Source organism: Pseudoliparis swirei, chromosome 16 (genome assembly GCF_029220125.1).
Source record: "Pseudoliparis swirei isolate HS2019 ecotype Mariana Trench chromosome 16, NWPU_hadal_v1, whole genome shotgun sequence".
NCBI classification, from domain to species: domain Eukaryota; kingdom Metazoa; phylum Chordata; class Actinopteri; order Perciformes; family Liparidae; genus Pseudoliparis; species Pseudoliparis swirei.
In genome coordinates, this window is record NC_079403.1 from 905349 (window position 1) to 930792 (window position 25444).

At 43.1% G+C, this 25444-nt stretch overlaps 1 protein-coding gene across 1 annotated transcript in view; it reads left to right on the forward strand.

The window, feature by feature from the left end:
* Positions 1–25444, forward strand: part of LOC130206592 (histone-lysine N-methyltransferase 2C-like) — a 134748-nt gene that overhangs the window by 97333 nt on the left and 11971 nt on the right. The window contains exons 52-58 of the mRNA XM_056434638.1: positions 81–1115; positions 1565–1726; positions 2024–2185; positions 4412–4547; positions 12399–12513; positions 21530–21644; positions 22143–22232. Of these exons, the coding sequence (XP_056290613.1) occupies positions 81–1115; positions 1565–1726; positions 2024–2185; positions 4412–4547; positions 12399–12513; positions 21530–21644; positions 22143–22232 (1815 nt within the window). The remainder of the gene's footprint in view (positions 1–80; positions 1116–1564; positions 1727–2023; positions 2186–4411; positions 4548–12398; positions 12514–21529; positions 21645–22142; positions 22233–25444) is intronic.

Genomic DNA, 25444 nt, shown 5'->3' on the forward strand with positions numbered 1-25444 from the left:
TGTAGAGAACAGGAAGTAGAAACACACGGCTGTTCTGTAGAGAACAGGAAGTAGAAACACACAGCTGTTCTCCTCCTCAGGTGGAGCGTCGTGGCTCTTTGCAGCAGAGACAGGAGCTGCAGCAGCAACGCCTCCTGGGAGCCTCCGTGGGTCCTGGATCCGGTCCTGGATCCGGTCCTGGATCTGGTCCTGGATCCGGTCCTGGTCCTGGATCTGGAAGAACAGCCATTCTCCCCTCTGGAGGCTCTGGGGGGCCCTTCTTCAGCTCTGAGCTGCCCCAGGACTTCCTCCAGTCGCCCCCAGCAGCGACTCCGCCCCCCCGGCACCAGGGCCTCTACCAGGGCTTCACAGGCGGACCCCTGGCCCCTGGAGCACACCCGCCCCCAGGTCTACTGCCCAGGGCCGCAGCCGAGCGGGGCGGGGCCCTGCCTGAGCACGGGCCCCCAACGGACCCCCATCCCGGCTCCAGGATCTCAGGCCCCACCGGCTCCTCGGCCCAGGAGCAGGTCTGGCCCACGGGCCCCTCTTTGCATCCTGGAGGCCGGGCTCCTCGACACGACTCCCCCTCTCTCCCCCCCACCTCCCTTATCCAGCTCTCCTCGGACATCATCCCTGACGACAAACCGAAGAGGAAGAGGAGCGGGGACGGAGAGGACGCAGCTGGCGGAGGAGGAGCCAGGACGCCGCTCTCTTCGTACTCTGAGGACGCCACAGCTCCGCCCACTCCGGCCGTGTCAGACACTTCCTGCTCCACGCCCACCCGGTGCGGCGCGGACCAATCAGAACTGTGTTCCCCTCTCAACTCCTCCCAGTCCAGCCTGGCTCCGTCCTCTGAGCTGGAGAAGCAGCTGTCGGCCCAGCCGAGAGGCTCCGCCCTGGGGGGGGGCGGAGCCAGAGGGCCCCCGTCTGCAGCCGGCCCCGAGTTCAAGGTCAGTCGGTCCCGAGCGCCGAGGTCTGTGGACGTATCGGGTCCACTGAGCTCAGGTCGGGGAGGAGCATGCTGGGGGGGGGAGGAGCTCCTCAGACACCTGCTGAAGGACATGCCCCCCGCCAGCCGGCTGTCCAATGAGAGCGTCCGGTCTGAAGAGGACAGGACTGGCTCCCATGGCAACGTGGTAACTAATGGAGCTAACTGTTAGGAGCTCAATGAGTTAGTCATCAGTTAACTTGGCTAGTCATTAGCTTTTCAGATTAGTTGTTAGCTAACTGAGGTAGTTGTTAGCTATTTATGATATTATTAGCTAGCTAGTTAAGCTAGTTACCAGATACTTGAGCTAGTTATAAGCTAGTTATCAGTTGGTTGATCTCATTATGAGCTAACTTAGCTAGTTATCAGCTGTTCAGGCTAGCCATTAGCTGTTTCGGCTATTTATTAGCTAGCTAGTTGAGTTAATGATATTAAATGTCATTGAGCTAGTTATCAGTTAATTGAGAGAGTAATGATCTAGCTGTAAGCTAACTAACCCATGTCAGGTCACGGGATCTCTGACTGGTCCAAGTACAGGAGGCTAGTTTATGATGCATGTGGGTGGACCATGTGACTCTTCACACCACTGTCCTCCAGGTCAGGATGGACAGTCCAGATCTCCTGGATTCGTCTGGCAGGAAGAAGACTCGGCGCTGGAAGAGACTCGCTCAAGAGAAAGATGGAGCTTCTTCCAAAAACAAGAGGAGGAAGAAAGATGAGGAGGAGGAGATGCTCCGCGCCTCCTCTGGCCTCGGACAGGTAGACCAGCTCCTCTTGACTCCTTTGTCTTGCCTCCCTTTCTTTGGTCATATCTTTTCTAGTGAAGCATTTCGTTAATAAAATGTCCGCCCCAGTCCGTGGTGACGTTCTGTGACGTGTGATTTCAGACCGAGAGCTTGTGAAGAAGGATTCATTGATGATGAGAATCGTGGCTGATGTTTCAGAGATTGATCGACTCGTCAGCTGCTGAACGCTGAAACATGTTACTGCTGAACTTCCTGCTCTTCGTCATAGTGTGTGACGTTTTGATCTTGATTGCCCCCCCCCCACCCCCAGCTGTCGGTGCTTCCCCTGATGGAGCCGCTTCTGGGGGTCGATCTGAGTCTGTTCCCGCCGCACGGCAGCTCCTCTCTGGGCCCCGACTCCAGACTGACCGGCTCCTTCGGCAACGGCTGCTTGGACGGAGTAACGGACTACTACTCCCAGCTCATATACAAGGTACTACTGCAGTACTACTGCAGTACTACTGCTACAGTACTACTTCTGCAATTACATATCTACATCATGACTACAACTACATCACGACTACAACTACATCACGACTACATCTACATCACGACTACATCTACATCACAACTACAACTACATCACGACTACAACTACATCACGACTACATCTGCATCACGACTACATCTACATCACGACTACAACTACATCACGACTACATCTACATCACGACTACATCTACATCACGACTACAACTACATCACGACTACAACTACATCACGACTACATCTGCATCACGACTACAACTACATCACGACTACATCACGACTACAACTACATCACGACTACATCTACATCACGACTACATCTACATCACGACTACATCTGCATCACGACTACATCACGACTACATCTACATCACGACTACAACTACATCACGACTACAACTACATCACGACTACATCACGACTACAACTACATCACGACTACATCTACATCACGACTACATCACGACTACATCTGCATCACGACTACATCTGCATCACGACTACATCTACATCACGACTACAACTACATCACGACTACAACTACATCACGACTACATCTGCATCACGACTACAACTACATCACGACTACATCACGACTACAACTACATCACGACTACATCTACATCACGACTACAACTACATCACGACTACAACTACATCACGACTACATCTGCATCACGACTACAACTACATCACAACTACATCACGACTACAACTACATCACGACTACATCTACATCACGACTACAACTACATCACGACTACAACTACATCACGACTACATCACGACTACAACTACATCACGACTACATCTACATCACGACTACAACTACATCACGACTACATCTGCATCACGACTACAACTGCATCACGACTACATCACGACTACATCTACATCACGACTACAACTACATCACGACTACAACTACATCACGACTACATCTGCATCACGACTACGACTACATCACGACTACAACTACATCACGACTACATCTACATCACGACTACATCTACATCACGACTACATCTACATCACGACTACATCTACATCACGACTACAACTACATCACGACTACAACTACATCACGACTACATCACGACTACAACTACATCACGACTACATCTACATCACGACTACATCACGACTACATCTGCATCACGACTACATCTACATCACGACTACATCTGCATCACGACTACAACTACATCACGACTACATCACGACTACAACTACATCACGACTACATCTACATCACGACTACATCTACATCACGACTACAACTACATCACGACTACATCTGCATCACGACTACAACTACATCACGACTACAACTACATCACGACTACATCTGCATCACGACTACAACTACATCACGACTACATCACGACTACAACTACATCACGACTACATCTACATCACGACTACATCACGACTACAACTACATCACGACTACATCTACATCACGACTACATCTACATCACGACTACAACTACATCACGACTACATCTGCATCACGACTACAACTACATCACGACTACATCACGACTACAACTACATCACGACTACATCTACATCACGACTACATCACGACTACATCTGCATCACGACTACAACTACATCACGACTACAACTACATCACGACTACATCTACATCACGACTACAACTACATCACGACTACAACTGCATCACGACTACATCTGCATCACGACTACATCACGACTACAACTACATCACGACTACATCTACATCACGACTACAACTACATCACGACTACAACTGCATCACGACTACATCTGCATCACGACTACAACTACATCACGACTACATCACGACTACATCACGACTACAACTACATCACGACTACATCTACATCACGACTACATCTACATCACGACTACATCACGACTACATCTACATCACGACTACATCACGACTACATCTACATCACGACTACATCACGACTACAACTACATCACGACTACAACTACATCACGACTACAACTACATCACCACTACATCTACATCTACATTACGACTACGTCTACATCACAACTACATCACGACTACAACTACATCACGACTACATCTTCATCACGACGACAGCACTAACCCTCGGCTTAAGTTTCTTCTTCACTGCTGCTGAACTGTAACCATCGTTTGTTCCTCTAGCAGAATAACCTCAGTAACCCCCCCACACCGCCAGCCTCCCTGCCCCCCACCCCCCCGCCTGTCACCAGGCAGAAACTGGTGAACGGATTTTCTCCGACGGAGGAGCTGGAGAGGAAGGAGATCACTAAGCAGGAGGGTGAGTGTTCTTTAGACCCTCTGATTCGTCTTTAAGGCTTAAATCTACAGCGTTCATGATTATCACCAACACAAAGATCCCCCAGAACCACTTGAGCAGCTCCCTTCAGATCGAGTTCTGGGCCAAAAATGGACCAAAAAACGCCTTTTAACCTTTGACATTGAGGAAGTCACATCCGTCACTTTGACTCTCAGGCATGAGAATCCCTCACCTTTTGGCGAAATTCGCCGTTTTGAAACCAAAATAGGTGACTTACGTGAATCGTGTAGATCCGAAGAGTTTTTGTTTTGGGGTAGGGGGGGGGGGTCAATTGGCTGGCCGGCGTTTATGAGATTGGAGTGGGACACGGAGAAAATGTGGAGTGGTGCTCTTCGCAATAGAACATCTTTGATGGGACGTGTCGCGTCTCGGCCAATCAGCGTTCAGATGTCTTCAGCGTTTGGTGGTTTAGGTTAGCTTGAATGTTAGCCGCTACTTCTGCTGCTGTCACGCTGCACGGTGTAGCGATACTAACAAAGTACCCGTACGTTAAGAGCGATGTGATTTAGCATATCTTTAGTATCGATACTTCATTAAGAGAGCGCGGGATCAGAGCTCACGCTGCTCCGTGTCGAGCTGTCTGCGCACACTGCGCTGCGAGGGGCGTTAAGTGGCGGAATTTTCGGCTTTAAAAATTAAAAAAGATGCCAGAAGTGAAATGTTTAAGTTCAGTCTGTAAAGTTGTGTAACTCTCCAGCTGCTCATCCTGATGAACTCTGTATCATCTGGTCAGAGACTAACGGCCTCATAGTGGATCATCAATGCTATGATGGCTCCATGTAGTTTCATTAATATCTTGTAGGCTAATACTAATAATACTGCCATTTGTTAAGTGTTGGTAAAAAGTGAACCATACAGATATTTTATTTATTACTATTATAGATAAATATACCAGGATCGTATTTATGGTACTGTTTTATGGTATTGTATCAGTATCATGATATTTATGGCAGGTATGGCATAGATTAGAACATACGTGTCAAACCCATGGCCCGCGGGCCAAATGTGGCCCGCCACGTCATTTTATGTGACGGCATTCTTGTGTCCTTAAGATTCACAATTGACTGTAAAAGGGAATATTACTAAATAGTTTTGTTGTGCATACTGAACACTCAGGTTCAAACTGCACCATCTTTTCACAAAATACATTTGAGAAGTTAAAAATGTCCCTCGATTTAGGTCTCAGCTTGTCATGCAGGGGTGATAGTGCATCCCAAAGTCAGACCAGTAGAGAACCACAGCCCAGACCAGTAGAGAACCACTGCCCCAGACCAGTGGAGAACCACTACCCAGACAGTGGAGAACCACCTGTCTCAACTGTGACAAAGCTTTTAACAAAGTTAATGTAATCATGTTTGTTTGATCTTTGATAAAGTAATGTGGGTTAAAATAAATATAATGAAATTAAATAGATGTATTTTATAATATTAAATACATTTGCATATATAGTTATACATTTATATAAGTACACCTAAATAAACAATAAACAAATGCAAAGACAGTTATTTAACAATATTCTGGAGTAGTTAGAATTATACCGTGTTAGTGACAACCGGCCCTTTGAGGGCAGCCATGAGGCCGATGTGGCCCTCGGTGAAAATGAGTTTGACACCCCTGGATTAATTCAATTCAATTCAATTCAGTTTATTTGTATAGCCCAATTTCACAAATTACAAATTTGTCTCGGAGTGCTTTACAATCTGTACACATAGACATCCCTGCCCCAAAACCTCACATCGGACCAGGAAAAACTCCCAAATAACCCTTCAGGGGAAAAAAGGAAGAAACCTGGAGGAGAGCAACAGAGGAGGATCCCCCTCCTAGGATGGACAGATGCAATAGATGTAATGTGTACAGAAGGACAGATTTAGAGTTAAAATACATTCAATGAATATGACAGAGTGTATGAATAGTTCATAGTGGGCATATTCCACGATGGAGACCTCCACGATCCATCAGGCAGATGGCGGTGGGGAGGAGGAGTGGGCGGAGTCTCAACAGTGGGCGGAGTCTCAACAGGACAGTGGCGTAGTCATGAGCAGGAATTCCACGACCCAGACCTCGATGATCCATCAGCAGATAGGATCTATGCCGTCTCATAGGGTCCGATGACCCCATGAGACGTGAAGTCTAAGGACTCGGGAGAAAGCAGAGTTAGTAACGTGTGATTGAGAGATGACAATTCATCCTTAAGGTGAGAAAATAGCGGAGATAGTTACTCAGTGCATCCTAAACGTCCCCCGGCAGCTATAAGCCTATAGCAGCATATCAAGGGGCTGGACCAGGCCAAACCTGATTCAGCCCTAACTATAAGCTCTGTCAAAGAGGAAGGTCTTAAGTCTACTCTTAAACGAGGTGACTGTGTCTGCCTCCCGGACTGAAATTGGAAGCTGGTTCCATAAAAGAGGAGCTTGATAACTAAAGGCTCTGGCTCCCATTCTACTTTTTAAGACTCTAGGAACTACAAGTAGTCCCGCATTTAGTGAGCGTAGCTCTCTAGTGGGCAATATGGTACTACAAGCTCCTTAAGATATGATGGAGCATCACCAATCAAGGCTTTGTAGGTTAAGAGAAGAATTTTAAAAGTGATTCTTGATTTTACTGGGAGCCAGTGCAGAGCAGCTAGTGCAGGAGTGATGTGATCTCTGTTCTTAGTTTAGTGAGAACACGAGCTGCAGCATTCTGGATCAACTGAGGGACCTAAGAGATTTATTAGAGCAGCCTGATAATAAGGAGTTGCAGTAATCCAGTCTCAAGTAACGAACGCGTGAACCAATTTTTCTGCATCTTTTGAGACAAGATGTGCCTGATTTTGAAATATTACGTAGATGAAAGAATGCAGTCCTTGAGATTTGCTTTACGTGGGAGTTAAAGGACAAGTCCCGATCAAAGATAACGCCAAGATTCTTTACAGTGGTGTTGGATGCCAGGGCAATGCCGTCTACAGAATCCACATCACCAGATAATTGATCTCTGAGGTGCTCAGGGCCGATTAAAATTACTTCGGTTTTGTCTGAGTTTAACATCAAGAAGTTGCAGGTCATCCATGTTTTATGTCTTTAAGACATGCTTGAATTTTACAGAGTTGGTTGCTCTCCTCTGGTTTTATCGATAGATATAGTTGAGTATCATCTGCATAACAATGAAAGTTTATGGAGTGTTTCCTGATAATATTGCCCAAAGGAAGCATGTATAAGGTAAATAAAATTGGTCCAAGCACGGAACCTTGTGGAACTCCGTGATTAACGTTGGTGGTTATCGAGGCGTCATCGTTTACAAATACAAACTGAGATCCATCTGATAAATAGGATTTAAACCAAATTAGTGCCGTGCCTGAAATGCCAATCGACTGCTCCAGTCTCTGTACCAGGATGTCATGGTCAATGGTGTCGAATGCAGCACTAAGGTCTAACTAGACCAGTACAGAGAGGAGTCCTCTATCAGCACTAAGGTCTAACAAGACCAGGACAGAGAGGAGTCCTTTATCTGCTGCCATTAAGAGGTCATTTGTAATTTTCACCAGTGCCGTCTCGGTGCTGTGGTGTTTTCTAAATCCTGATTGAAATTTCTCAAATAAACTATTATGATGTAGAAAGTCGCACAACTGATTTGCGACCACTTTCTCAAGGATCTTGGAGAGGAAAGGGAGGTTAGAGATCGGTCTGTAGTTAGCCAACACCTCTGGATCCAGAGCGGCTTCTTCAGGAGAGGTTTAATAACAGCCACCTTGAAGGAGTGTGGTACGTGGCCTGTTAGCAGAGACACATTGATAATATCTAATAGAGAGCCGCCAATTAAAGGCAAAACGCCTTTAAGCAGCCTCGTCGGGATGGGGTCCAAGAGACAGGTAGACGTGTTCGAAGTAGAAACCGTTGAAGATAATTGGTCACGGTTGATGGGAGAAAAGCCTCCAAATATACACCAGGGCATACAGCGGTTTCCAAGGCCATTCCACTTGAGGACAGATTGGCACTGGTTATGGGCAAGAGAATATTAATCTTGTCCCTAATAGTTAAAATCTTTTCATTAAAGAAGTTCATAAAGTCATTACCACTAAGGTTTATAGGAATGCTCGGCTCCACAGAGCTGTGACTCTCTGTCAGCCTGGCTACAGTGCTGAAGAGAAACCTGGGGTTCTTTTTTTTTTCTATTACTGATGAGTAATAGGCTGCTCTGGCATTACGGAGGACCTTCTTATAAGTTTTAAGACTATCTCGCCAAACTAAGCGGGATTCTTCGAGATTAGTTGAACGCCATATGCGTTCAAGCTTTCGTGACGTTTGCTTTAGTTTGCGGGTCTGAGGGTTATACCAGGGAGCAAACCTCCTTCCTCACTGTCTTCTTCTTCAGAGGGGCTATCGAGTCCAGTGTCATTCTCAAAGAGCCTGTGGCACTGTCAACAAGATGATCAATCTGGGACGGACTAAAGTTAGACCAGGAGTCCTCTGTTATATTGAGACGTGGTATCGAATCAAATACAGAAGGAATCGCTTCTTTACATTTAGCTACAGCACTATCAGTTAGACATCTGGTGTAGAAACTTTTGACTAACGGAGTACACTCCGGTAGTATAAATTCAAAAGTTATGAGGTTGTGGTCTGACAGAAGAGGATTCTGTGGGAAGACGTTCAAATGCTCAACGTCAACGCCATGAGTAAGAACAAGATCAAGCGTGTGGCCAAAGCTGTGAGTGGGTTTCTGTTCTCTGACAGAAGCCAATCGAGTCCAACAATGAGATGAATGCAGCACTAAGGCAATCATTATCAACATCCACATGGATATTAAAATCTCCAACAATAATAACTTTATCGGTTTTAAGAACCAAACTAGATATAAATTCTGAGAATTCAGATATAAACTCTGAATATGGACCTGGTGGCCGGTACAGAATCACAAATCGAATTGGCTGTAGTGTTTTCCAGGTTGGATGTGAAAGACTAAGAACAAGGCTTTCAAATGAGGTGTAGTGTAATTTTGGTTTAGGATTAATTATTAGGCTCGATTCAAAGATGGCTGCTACTCCACCTCCTCGACCGGTGCCTCGAGGAATGTGAGTATTAATATGACTTGGAGGAGTCGATTCATTCAGGCAGACATATTCTTCATGGCTCAGCCAGGTTTCAGTTAGACAACATAAATCAATGTGATTATCTGATATTAAATCATTTAGTAACACAGCTTTAGATGACAGAGATCGAATATTTAGGAGACCACATTTAATAGACCTATTTTGTTGCACTGCTGAAATAATGGTGTTAACTTGTATAAGGTTATTGTGTACCACTCCTCTTCTGCTTACTTTTGATTTATTTAATTGAAGTGGCCGTGGGACAGACACAGTCTCTACTCTAGAGTCATGGGTGGGTAACTGCTCGAATGGAAGAGCAGAGAAGGGTGTTAAACTACAACTCTGCTCCCAGTTCCTGATCTGAACCCTGGGTTGTCATGGATTAAGTCCGTGATCAACTTGGTCATATTCGCAGAAATGAGACGCGCTCCGTCCAGCGTGGGATGGATGCCGCCTCCTCATCAGATCAGGCTTTCCCAGAAAGTCTTCCAGTTGTCTACGTAGCCCACATTATTCGCTGGGCACCACCTCGACAGCCAGCGGTTGAAAGACGACATTCGGCCATACAATTCGCCTGTCTGCAAATTTGGGAGAGGGCCAGAGAAAATTACGGTGTCCGACAACGTCTTGGCATAAGCACACACCGATTCCACATTAATTTTAGTGACTTCCGACCGACGGGCTCGGGCGTCATTACCACCGCGGTATTACAATCTGACTGTATCTCCGCTTATCCCTAGCCAGCAGCTTCAAACAAGACTCCACGTCGCCCGCTCTGGCCCCCGGGAGGCACACGACTCTGGTCCGTGGCTTCGCTATTTTCACGTTCCTGACTATAGAGCTCCCGATAACCAGGGTGTGTTCCTCAGTGTGTCGCTGAGCAGGGAAAACTGGTTGGAAACGTGAAGTGGTTGGTGCACAGCGGGCTTCTGTGTAGACTTACTACTCCTGGAACAGTTACCCACGATCCCGGCTGATCGGGCACCACCGGGGAACAGCTATCAGCTGACTGTAGCTCCGCGCCGACTACGGGAGAGGGCGGGCTAACTAGCATAGCTGTCTGAGCTTCGATAGCGGAGCCGTGCATCTAACCCACTTAGACCTGCCTCCAACCTAGCAAATAAACTACACTTGTTGCATGTATCGTTATCATTAAGGGAGGCAGGGGGATAACTATACATGAGACACACTGAGCAAGAGGGAGCGGGAGGGAGAGAAGAAGAAGTCATGCTCGCTGCTGAGCTGGCAACCAGAGCTTACCGGAAGAGTGAGATGATGCGTTCAGGAGCAGCTGGGAAAAAAAAGTCATTTAGAAGATCATGACAACCAGGTAGAGGCAGAACAGACTCGATGAACAGACTCAAGGAACAGACTCGAGGCTCAGCAGAGCACAAGACTTGAAGACTTGTTCACGCCCAAAAAAAAAGGAAGTTGGTTCATGAATGACCATATTATATACAATATTACTATTATTATAGGGCCCGATCACTGACTTGGTGTCAGAATGGAGGAACTATAGATTATCATACAACGTCCAACATCGATGTTCGTGGAAGTCACCAGCACTTCCGCCTATCCTTCTCACCTTTTTCACCCCTGACCCGTTTTCATGCCTGGACTCTAATTGTAGGTAAATTGACTTCTCGGTACCAACATTGGCATTTCTCTCATTAGGTCCTAAAAGTTGTAAAATACAGTTATGTTTCTTCCTGGACTGTTAGAAAATGATTCACTTCTTTTATTGTTGTAATTAGAGATGCACCGATCAGGTTTTTTGGTGCCGATCACCGATCACTGAAATCAGTATCTGCCGATCCGATAATACCGATCACCGATCACGGTGTCGATTGAAGCATTCTATTTATTGTGGAGCATTATTGCTATGAGGACTATGAGGAAATACATATATAAAGCACCTCAAACATTAAAGAAATTACAGATTTCTTTAAACATTTAGGACTTTTACTTTGAAAAATGTCCTAATTGATACATCAAAATTGATTGATTGCTATTGTAGGGGATTTCAGATATATATGGAACACATCTGCATCATTCATTTCCTGGAACTCTTGGGGAAATCTATTTACAGGACTTTGTTTAACATACAAAAGTCTGACCTTTATTTTTATAAACTCTTCCTTGGTACAGTAACAATGTTTTAATGTTAGCATAATTTAAGCTAAATCTCAGAAACGATCTATAAAGATACAAAATCAGTTAATTGTTTACTTTTATATGTTAGTGTATGATTTGTCATCATCTTATTTTGAAAAACGGATGTTGTGTCACTTGGTTCTTTCCGCTAACTTGGTCAAAACCCTCTCACTCCCGATGGAATGTGTTTAGCGTGAGCATCTCTAGGGGCAGACATGAGAGTCGGCTGAGTCGACCCAGAGATTCAACTCGGGGGACGGGGACGCTGCTCGGTGGTGAGGATCCCCTCTGACCTCTCACTCTGCGGCCCTCGCCGGGCGCATCGTCTCCGTTGCGCTGCGATTGAAACGTCTCCGATAGTTTTTCTCTCAGATGTTACGTCATCTGATCGGCCGTTTTGAGAACGCCGATCAAAACCGATAATGGGAATGTCGGCCGATATGGATCGGCGCCGATCAGATCGGTGCATCCCTAGTTGTAATAACAGAAGCAGATGAATGCTGTGAGTGTGAAGTCAGCTGCTGATGAGCTACTGTCACACAACAACACGAGAAGTCCATCATTGAATGGAAATGATTCGTTTTTTTCAGTGAAAGGTGTGAAGCAGAAAGGGGAGGGGCTTCTGTCTCTAAGCCACACCTCCAAGACAGTAGACATCCCCGCCTCCCTGCCAACCCCGCCCCATAACAACCAGGAAGAGCTCAGGTAAGCCAACTTTTTCAGTTTTCTGACATTTAAAGGTTGAGAAGAGCGTTCTGAATCTGTTCCATCTTCTTCACCATGTTGCTCTGTATTTATTATGATGTTTACAACAGTTGTGTATCCAGGCTGTGACATGCAATACAGTTTATTATGTAGAGCCCATTATCACAAAATACAAACTCCCCTCAGAGGGCTTCACAATCTGTACACATAGACATGCCTGACCTTTGACCTTTTACCTCACATCCTATCAGGAACAACTCACAAATAACAGAAAAAAAACTTTCAGGGGGAAAGGGTAAAGAACCTTCAGGAGAGAACAGAGGGGGATGAATAGATGTCATGTGACTAGATAAACAATAGATGTCATGTGACCAGATGAACAACAGATGTCATGTGACCAGATGAACAATAGATGTCATGTGACCAGATGAACAATAGATGTCATGTGACTAGATAAACAATAGATGTCATGTGACCAGATGAACAACAGATGTCATGTGACCAGATGAACAATAGATGTCATGTGACTAGATGAACAATAGATGTCATGTGACTAGATGAACAATAGATGTCATGTGACCAGATGAACAACAGATGTCATGTGACCAGATGAACAATAGATGTCATGTGACTAGATGAACAATAGATGTCATGTGACCAGATGAACAACAGATGTCATGTGACCAGATGAACAATAGATGTCATGTGACTAGATGAACAATAGATGTCATGTGACTAGATCAACAATATATGTCATGTGACCAGATGAACAACAGATGTCATGTGACCAGATGAACAATAGATGTCATGTGACCAGATGAACAATAGATGTCATGTGACTAGATAAACAATAGATGTCATGTGACCAGATGAAGAGACTTATAGAGCAGCCTGATAATAAGGAGTTGACCTCAGAGACTTATAGAGCAGCCTGATAATAAGGAGTTGACCTCAGAGACTTATAGAGCAGCCTGATCATAAGGAGTTGCCCTAAGAGACTTATAGAGCAGCCTGATAATAAGGAGTTGACCGAAGAGACTTATAGAGCAGCCTGATAAGGAGTTGACTTAAGAGACTTATAGAGCAGCCTGATAATAAGGAGTTGACCTAAGAGACTTATAGAGCAGCCTGATCATAAGGAGTTGACCTAAGAGACTTATAGAGCAGCCTGATAATAAGGAGTTGACCTAAGAGACTTATAGAGCAGCCTGATAAGGAGTTGACCTAAGAGACTTATAGAGCAGCCTGATAATAAGGAGTTGACCTAAGAGACATATAGAGTAGCCTGATAATAAGGAGTTGACCTAAGAGACTTAGAGAGCAGCCTGATAATAAGGAGTTGACTATAGAGACTTATAGAGCAGCCTGATAATAAGGAGTTGACCGCAGAGACTCATAGAGCAGCCTGATAATAAGGAGTTGACTATAGAGACTTATAGAGCAGCCTGATAATAAGGAGTTGACCTAAGAGACTTATAGAGCAGCCTGATAATAAGGAGTTGACCTAAGAGACATATAGAGCAGCCTGATAATAAGGAGTTGACCTAAGAGACTTAGAGAGCAGCCTGATAATAAGGAGTTGACTATAGAGACTTATAGAGCAGCCTGATAATAAGGAGTTGACCGCAGAGACTCATAGAGCAGCCTGATAATAAGGAGTTGACTATAGAGACTTATAGAGCAGCCTGATAATAAGGAGTTGACCTAAGAGACCTATAGAGCAGCCTGATAATAAGGAGTTGACCTAAGAGACTTATAGAGCAGCCTGATAATAAGGAGTTGACCTAAGAGACTTATAGAGCAGCCTGATAATAAGGAGTTGACCTCAGAGACTCATAGAGCAGCCTGATAATAAGGAGTTGACTATAGAGACTTATAGAGCAGCCTGATAATAAGGAGTTGACCTCAGAGACCTATAGAGCAGCCTGATAATAAGGAGTTGACTATAGAGACTTATAGAGCAGCCTGATAATAAGGAGTTGACTGCAGAGACTCATAGAGCAGCCTGATAATAAGGAGTTGACTATAGAGACTTATAGAGCAGCCTGATAATAAGGAGTTGACCTAAGAGACTTATAGAGCAGCCTGATAATAAAGAGTTGACCTAAGAGACTTATAGAGCAGCCTGATAATAAAGAGTTGACCTAAGAGACTTATAGAGCAGCCTGATACTAAAGAGTTGACCTAAGAGACTTATAGAGCAGCCTGATAATAAGGAGTTGACTTAAGAGACTTATAGAGCAGCCTGATAATAAGGAGTTGACCTAAGAGACCTATAGAGCAGCCTGATAATAAGGAGTTGACCTAAGAGACTTATAGAGCAGCCTGATAATAAGGAGTTGACCTAAGAGACTTATAGAGCAGCCTGATAATAAGGAGTTGACCTAAGAGACTTATAGAGCAGCCTGATAATAAGGAGTTGACCTAAGAGACCTATAGAGCAGCCTGATAATAAGGAGTTGACCTAAGAGACTTAGAGAGCAGCCTGATAATAAGGAGTTGACCGCAGAGACTCATAGAGCAGCCTGATAATAAGGAGTTGACTATAGAGACTTATAGAGCAGCCTGATCATAAGGAGTTGACCTAAGAGACATATAGAGCAGCCTGATAATAAGGAGTTGACCTAAGAGACTTATAGAGCAGCCTGATAATAAGGAGTTGACTATAGAGACTTATAGAGCAGCCTGATAATAAGGAGTTGACCTCAGAGACTTATAGAGCAGCCTGATAATAAGGAGTTGACCTCAGATACTTATAGAGCAGCCTGATAATAAGGAGTTGACCTCAGAGACTTATAGAGCAGCCTGATAATAAGGAGTTGACCTCAGAGACTTATAGAGCAGCCTGATAATAAGGAGTTGACCTAAGAGACTTAGAGAGCAGCCTGATAATAAGGAGTTGACCTAAGAGACTTATAGAGCAGCCTGATAATAAGGAGTTGACCTCAGAGACTTATAGAGCAGCCTGATAATAAGGAGTTGACCTCAGAGACTTATAGAGCAGCCTGATAATAAGGAGTTGACCTAAGAGACTTATAGAGCAGCCTGATAATAAGGAGTTGACCTAAGAGACTTAGAGAGCAGCCTGATAATAAGGAGTTGACCTCAGAGACTTATAGAGCAGCCTGATAATAAGGAGTTGACCTAAGAGACTTAGAGAGCAGCCTGATAATAAGGAGTTGACCTAAGAGACTTATAGAGCAGCCTGATAATAAGGAGTTGACCTCAGAGACTTATAGAGCAGCCTGATAATAAGGAGTTGACCTCAGAGACTTATAGAGCAGCCTGATAATAAGGAGTTGACCTAAGAGACTTATAGAGCAGCCTGATAATAAGGAGTTGACCTAAGAGACTTAGAGAGCAGCCTGATAATCATGAGGAGTCGATGAGTCACAGCAGACCCTTCTCGGTGACTTCAAGGTGTCCCTGACATGAGTCCACATGCTCCAGGAGGCTGTTACTACAGGAGTCAATGTTACTACATGAGTACATGTTACTACAGGAGTACATGTTACTACAGGAGTACATGTTACTACAGGAGTACAAACAGCATGCCTTACTACAGGAGTACATGTTACTACAGGAGTACATGTTACTACAGAGTACATGTTACTACAGGAGTACATGTTACTACAGGAGTACATGTTACTACATGAGTACATGTTACTACAGGAGTACATGTTACTACATGAGTACATGTTACTACATGAGTACATGTTACTACAGGAGTACATGTTACTACAGGAGTACATGTTACTACATGAGTACATGTTACTACAGGAGTACATGTTACTACAGGAGTACATGTTACTACAGGAGTACATGTTACTACATGAGTACATGTTACTACAGGAGTACATGTTACTACAGGAGTACATGTTACTACATGAGTACATGTTACTACAGGAGTACATGTTACTACAGGAGTACATGTTACTACATGAGTACATGTTACTACATGAGTACATGTTACTACAGGAGTACATGTTACTACAGGAGTACATGTTACTACATGAGTACATGTTACTACAGGAGTACATGTTACTACAGGAGTACATGTTACTACATGAGTACATGTTACTACATGAGTACATGTTACTACAGGAGTACATGTTACTACATGAGTACATGTTACTACATGAGTACATGTTACTACAGGAGTACATGTTACTACAGGAGTACATGTTACTACAGGAGTACATGTTACTACATGAGTACATGTTACTACATGAGTACATGTTACTACAGGAGTACATGTTACTACAGGAGTACATGTTACTACAGGAGTACATGTTACTACAGGAGTACATGTTACTACATGAGTACATGTTACTACATGAGTACATGTTACTACAGGAGTACATGTTACTACATGAGTACATGTTACTACAGGAGTACATGTTACTACAGGAGTACATGTTACTACATGAGTACATGTTACTACATGAGTACATGTTACTACATGAGTACATGTTACTACAGGAGTACATGTTACTACAGGAGTACATGTTACTACAGGAGTACATGTTACTACAGGAGTACATGTTACTACAGGAGTACATGTTACTACATGAGTACATGTTACTACATGAGTACATGTTACTACAGGAGTACATGTTACTACAGGAGTACATGTTACTACAGGAGTACATGTTACTACAGGAGTACATGTTACTACAGGAGTACATGTTACTACATGTTACTACATGAGTACATGTTACTACATGAGTACATGTTACTACAGGAGTACATGTTACTACAGGAGTACATGTTACTACAGGAGTACATGTTACTACATGAGTACATGTTACTACATGAGTACATGTTACTACAGGAGTACATGTTACTACATGAGTACATGTTACTACATGAGTACATGTTACTACAGGAGTACATGTTACTACATGAGTACATGTTACTACAGGAGTACATGTTACTACAGGAGTACATGTTACTACAGGAGTACATGTTACTACAGGAGTACATGTTACTACATGAGTACATGTTACTACATGAGTACATGTTACTACATGTTACTACATGAGTACATGTTACTACAGGAGTACATGTTACTACAGGAGTACATGTTACTACATGAGTACATGTTACTACATGAGTACATGTTACTACAGGAGTACATGTTACTACAGGAGTACATGTTACTACATGAGTACATGTTACTACAGGAGTACATGTTACTACAGGAGTACATGTTACTACAGGAGTACATGTTACTACAGGAGTACATGTTACTACATGAGTACATGTTACTACAGGAGTACATGTTACTACAGGAGTACATGTTACTACAGGAGTACATGTTACTACAGGAGTACATGTTACTACAGGAGTACATGTTACTACAGGAGTACATGTTACTACATGAGTACATGTTACTACATGAGTACATGTTACTACAGGAGTACATGTTACTACAGGAGTACATGTTACTACATGAGTACATGTTACTACAGGAGTACATGTTACTACATGAGTACATGTTACTACAGGAGTACATGTTACTACAGGAGTACATGTTACTACATGAGTACATGTTACTACAGGAGTACATGTTACTACATGAGTACATGTTACTACAGGAGTACATGTTACTACAGGAGTACATGTTACTACAGGAGTACATGTTACTACATGAGTACATGTTACTACAGGAGTACATGTTACTACATGAGTACATGTTACTACATGAGTACATGTTACTACATGAGTACATGTTACTACAGGAGTACATGTTACTACATGAGTACATGTTACTACAGGAGTACATGTTACTACATGAGTACATGTTACTACAGGAGTACATGTTACTACATGAGTACATGTTACTACATGAGTACATGTTACTACATGAGTACATGTTACTACATGAGTACATGTTACTACATGAGTACATGTTACTACATGAGTACATGTTACTACAGGAGTACATGTTACTACATGAGTACATGTTACTACAGGAGTACATGTTACTACATGAGTACATGTTACTACAGGAGTACATGTTACTACATGAGTACATGTTACTACATGAGTACATGTTACTACAGGAGTACATGTTACTACAGGAGTACATGTTACTACAGGAGTACATGTTACTACATGAGTACATGTTACTACATGAGTACATGTTACTACAGGAGTACATGTTACTACAGGAGTACATGTTACTACATGAGTACATGTTACTACAGGAGTACATGTTACTACAGGAGTACATGTTACTACATGAGTACATGTTACTACAGGAGTACATGTTACTACAGGAGTACATGTTACTACATGAGTACATGTTACTACAGGAGTACATGTTACTACAGGAGTACATGTTACTACAGGAGTACATGTTACTACAGGAGTACATGTTACTACAGGAGTACATGTTACTACAGGAGTACATGTTACTACAGGAGTACATGTTACTACATGAGTACATGTTACTACAGGAGTACATGTTACTACAGGAGTACATGTTACTACATGAGTACATGTTACTACAGGAGTACATGAGTACATGTTACTACAGGAGTACATGTTACTACATGAGTACATGTTACTACAGGAGTACATGTTACTACAGGAGTACATGTTACTACAGGAGTACATGTTACTACATGAGTACATGTTACTACATGAGTACATGTTACTACATGAGTACATGTTACTACAGGAGTACATGTTACTACAGGAGTACATGTTACTACATGAGTACATGTTACTACATGAGTACATGTTACTACAGGAGTACATGTTACTACATGAGTACATGTTACTACAGGAGTACATGTTACTACAGAGTACATGTTACTACAGGAGTACATGTTACTACATGAGTACATGTTACTACATGAGTACATGTTACTACAGGAGTACATGTTACTACATGAGTACATGTTACTACAGGAGTACATGTTACTACATGAGTACATGTTACTACAGGAGTACATGTTACTACATGAGTACATGTTACTACATGAGTACATGTTACTACAGGAGTACATGTTACTACATGAGTACATGTTACTACAGGAGTACATGTTACTACATGAGTACATGTTACTACATGAGTACATGTTACTACATGAGTACATGTTACTACATGAGTACATGTTACTACAGGAGTACATGTTACTACATGAGTACATGTTACTACAGGAGTACATGTTACTACAGGAGTACATGTTACTACAGGAGTACATGTTACTACATGAGTACATGTTACTACAGGAGTACATGTTACTACATGAGTACATGTTACTACATGAGTACATGTTACTACAGGAGTACATGTTACTACAGGAGTACATGTTACTACAGGAGTACATGTTACTACATGAGTACATGTTACTACAGGAGTACATGTTACTACATGAGTACATGTTACTACAGGAGTACATGTTACTACAGGAGTACATGTTACTACATGAGTACATGTTACTACATGAGTACATGTTACTACAGGAGTACATGTTACTACAGGAGTACATGTTACTACATGAGTACATGTTACTACAGGAGTACATGTTACTACAGGAGTACATGTTACTACAGGAGTACATGTTACTACATGAGTACATGTTACTACAGGAGTACATGTTACTACATGAGTACATGTTACTACATGAGTACATGTTACTACAGGAGTACATGTTACTACAGGAGTACATGTTACTACAGGAGTACATGTTACTACAGGAGTACATGTTACTACAGGAGTACATGTTACTACAGGAGTACATGTTACTACAGGAGTACATGTTACTACATGAGTACATGTTACTACATGAGTACATGTTACTACAGGAGTACATGTTACTACATGAGTACATGTTACTACATGAGTACATGTTACTACATGAGTACATGTTACTACAGGAGTACATGTTACTACATGAGTACATGTTACTACAGGAGTACATGTTACTACAGGAGTACATGTTACTACATGAGTACATGTTACTACAGGAGTACATGTTACTACAGGAGTACATGTTACTACAGGAGTACATGTTACTACATGAGTACATGTTACTACATACATGTTACTACATGAGTACATGTTACTACATGAGTACATGTTACTACAGGAGTACATGTTACTACATGAGTACATGTTACTACAGGAGTACATGTTACTACAGGAGTACATGTTACTACATGAGTACATGTTACTACAGGAGTACATGTTACTACATGAGTACATGTTACTACATGAGTACATGTCACTACAGGAGTACATGTTACTACAGGAGTACATGTTACTACATGAGTACATGTTACTACAGGAGTACATGTTACTACATGAGTACATGTTACTACATGAGTACATGTTACTACAGGAGTACATGTTACTACATGAGTACATGTTACTACAGGAGTACATGTTACTACATGAGTACATGTTACTACATGAGTACATGTTACTACAGGAGTACATGTTACTACAGGAGTACATGTTACTACAGGAGTACATGTTACTACAGGAGTACATGTTACTACAGGAGTACATGTTACTACAGGAGTACATGTTACTACATGAGTACATGTTACTACAGGAGTACATGTTACTACATGAGTACATGTTACTACAGGAGTACATGTTACTACAGGAGTACATGTTACTACATGAGTACATGTTACTACAGGAGTACATGTTACTACATGAGTACATGTTACTACAGGAGTACATGTTACTACATGAGTACATGTTACTACATGAGTACATGTTACTACAGGAGTACATGTTACTACAGGAGTACATGTTACTACAGGAGTACATGTTACTACAGGAGTACATGTTACTACAGGAGTACATGTTACTACAGGAGTACATGTTACTACAGGAGTACATGTTACTACAGGAGTACATGTTACTACATGAGTACATGTTACTACATGAGTACATGTTACTACAGGAGTACATGTTACTACAGGAGTACATGTTACTACAGGAGTACATGTTACTACAGGAGTACATGTTACTACAGGAGTACTTTAGCTGTGTTGTCTCTGCAGTGAAACAGGAAGTGAAGGCGGAGCCTAACCAGCAGGGTCACCCGTCATGCTCTAACATGGTGACCATAGCCATCACCCTGAACCCTGTTGCTGCTCAGGTAAGCATGTGTGTGTGGCCCCTCCCCCCTGGTGACCTCCCTGTGACCTCAATGTGACCTCCCTGTGACTTCACTGTGACCTCCCTGTGACCTCACTGTGACCTCACTGTGACTTCACTGTGACTTCACTGTGACCTCACTGTGACCTCACTGTGAACTCCCTGTGACCTCACTGTGACCTCCCTGTGACTTCACTGTGACCTCACTGTGACCTCACTGTGACCTCCCTGTGACTTCACTGTGACCTCCCTGTGACCTCCCTGTGACTTCACTGTGACCTCACTGTGACCTCACTGTGACCTCACTGTGACCTCCCTGTGACCTCCCTGTGACCTCACTGTGACCTCCCTGTGACCTCACTGTGACTTCACTGTGACCTCACTGTGACCTCACTGTGACCTCCCTGTGACCTCACTGTGACCTCACTGTGACTTCACTGTGACCTCCCTGTGACCTCCCTGTGACCTCACTGTGACCTCCCTGTGACCCTGCTGACAGAACGTAGCCGATGTGATGGCGGTGGTAGCCGAGCTGCTGCGGGTCCCCGTGCCCCCCGACTACCAGCTGAGCTCTGTGGCCCTCACACAGGTATAACCTTCATCTGTGACCTTCATCTATGACAGGGGTCAGGAACCTTTTTGACTGGGAGAGCCATAAAAGCCAAATATTTCTAAATATATTTCATTGAGAGCCATATCGTATTTTTAACGGATAATAAATTAAATATGTCTTGCTTTTGTGGGGGGGGGGGGGGGGTGCAGGTGACTTTTACTTTGCTCCGCCCCGATGCACACGCCGGCATCAGAGCTCTGCGGCGCGCGAGACGGCGAGCTGAGAAGTGTTAACGTGACACTAGAGACAGAGTGACATGCTGCTGTAGAGACGACCAACAGCAGACGTTTAGTTTAATACAAGAACAAAGAGGTCTTTAAGAAAGGGACCTGACATCCTGCTGCTGTCATCTGGGCGAGAGAGAACATTGCAGGGGGCGGCAGAGATTTTTTTTTTTCAACTCAAAATTGTCTGGGAGCCATATGACGTCACCGGAAGAGCCAGATATGGCTCGCAAGCCATAGGTTCCCGACCCCTGATCTATGACCTTCATCTATAACCTTCATCTATGACCTTCATGTGTGACCTTCATATATGACCTTCATATATGACCTTCATGTGTGACCTTTATATATGACCTTCATATATGACCTTCATATATAACCTTCATCTATAACCTTCATCTATGACCTTCATCTAGAACCTTCGTCTGTGACCTACATATGTGACCTTCATATATGACCTTCATCTATGACCTTCATATGTGACCTTCATATATGACCTTCATCTATAACCTTCATATATGACCTTCATCTGTGACCTTCATATGTGACCTTCATCTATAACCTTCATATATGACCTTCATCTATAACCTTCATCTGTGACCTTCATATGTGACCTTCATCTATAACCTTCATATATGACCTTCATATATGACCTTCATCTATAACCTTCATCTATAACCTTCATATATGACCTTCATCTGTGACCTACATATGTGACCTTCATATATGACCTTCATATGTGACCTTCATATATGACCTTCATCTATGACCTTCATCTATAACCTTCATCTATAACCTTCATCTATGACCTTCATCTATAACATTCATATGTGATCTTCATATGTGACCTTCATCTATAACCTTCATCTATAACCTTCATATATGACCTTCATCTGTGACCTTCATCTGTGACCTTCATATGTGACCTTCATCTGTGACCTTCATATATGACCTTCATATATGACCTTCATCTATAACCTTCATCTATGACCTTCATCTATAACCTTCATATGTGATCTTCATATGTGACCTTCATATATAACCTTCATCTATGACCTTCATCTATAACCTTCATCTATGACCTTCATCTATGACCTTCATCTATGACCTTCATATATGACCTTCATATGTGACCTTCATATGTGACCTTCATATGTGACCTTCATCTGTGACCTTCATATGTGACCTTCATATATGACCTTCATATGTGACCTTCATATATGACCTTCATATGTGACCTTCATATATGACCTTCATATGTGACCTTCATATATGACCTTCATCTGTGACCTTCATCTGTGACCTTCATATGTGACCTTCATCTGTGACCTTCATATGTGACCTTCATATGTGACCTTCATCTGTGACCTTCATATGTGACCTTCATATATGACCTTCATATGTGACCTTCATCTATGACCTTCATCTGTGACCTTCATATGTGACCTTCATCTATGACCTTCATCTATAACCTTCATATATGACCTTCATCTATGACCTTCATCTATGACCTTCATCTATGACCTTCATCTATAACCTTCATCTGTGACCTTCATATGTGACCTTCATCTGTGACCTTCATATGTGACCTTCATATATGACCTTCATCTACAGGCACGTGCACAGATAGAGCCCTAGTGGTGCTCAAGCTCCTCCCCTTTTGCCCTGGATGAGTAAAGTGCCCTTTTTGCTGGAGACACATTCTTTTTTTATTCATCCGTATTTAAGAATAAAAGTTACTCTCTCTGTCATCAAGTCCCCCCAAATGTGTTTTAATATCCGACGGGGCATTTATTTGAGTTCTTGTGAGAATTTCGCCTAGACCCGCTCCGCGGCGCTCACGAGCCCCCCTCCTCCGCCTCCACTTCCTCCTCCGCGCAGTGCTCCTCGCGCCACCAAGCGGCTGCACCTCCTTCTCCTCTGATGCGCAGCACCAGACAAACAGGTCATGACGTGTTCGTCCCCTGACGTTGTTTTGTCATAAATCAACCACAACATTAGCGCTGCTGAAAACATGACGTCACAACTGGTCCGACGGTTCCTAAAAAAATAAACAAACAAAAACTCCGTGATTTCAAAGCCTCGTCCAGCTGTTTACTGACGTTAGTTATGTTTAGAGAATAGAGAGAGGGAGAGAGAGAAGAGAGAGGAGGAGGAGAGAGAATTCAAGAGAAAAGAGAGAGAGATAATTATTATTCCGTTCTATTCAACAGGGGCTTGTCTAGGATTTGCGTGGCCAGACTGAAAAACAAATCCTACGGCCTCTCTTGTTCAGAGGGCCGGGCCAAATGTGGAGGCGTGCCGTATCCGGCCCGCGGGCCTTAGTTTGAGGACCACTGCTCTTGGCTGTTGATGTCTATCAATATCGCTCATTTTGAAAATGAGGTCAGAGGGCGATACGGATCCGTATCAGACCAGGAGGGCAATACGTGGCTGGCATGACGCCCATTAGCCAATCAGAACGCTTGTACTGTTGTTGCTATATAATAATTCATCTTTATTCATAAAGAAAATGTAAGCTAGCGGTCTGATGCTGCCAGAGGAAATGCAGGTTGAGGATGTATTGCATCATCAGTGTATTGATGCTAATGCTTCAACTCGGTCAGAATTTCTTTTTTTGGCATTGGGTGCCCTTTTTTTGGTTTGAGCACCTGCCCCCCAAAATGTCTGTGCACGTGCCTGTTCATCTATGACCTTCATATGTGACCTTCATATGTGACCTTCATATATGACCTTCATCTATGACCTTCATATGTGACCTTCATATGTGACCTTCATATATGACCTTCATCTATGACATTCATATGTGACCTTCATATGTGACCTTCATATATGACCTTCATCTATGACATTCATCTATGACATTCATCTATGACCTTCATCTATGACCTTCATCTATAACCTTCATATATGATCTTCATATGTGACCCTAATCTATGACCTTCATCTATAACCTTCATATAT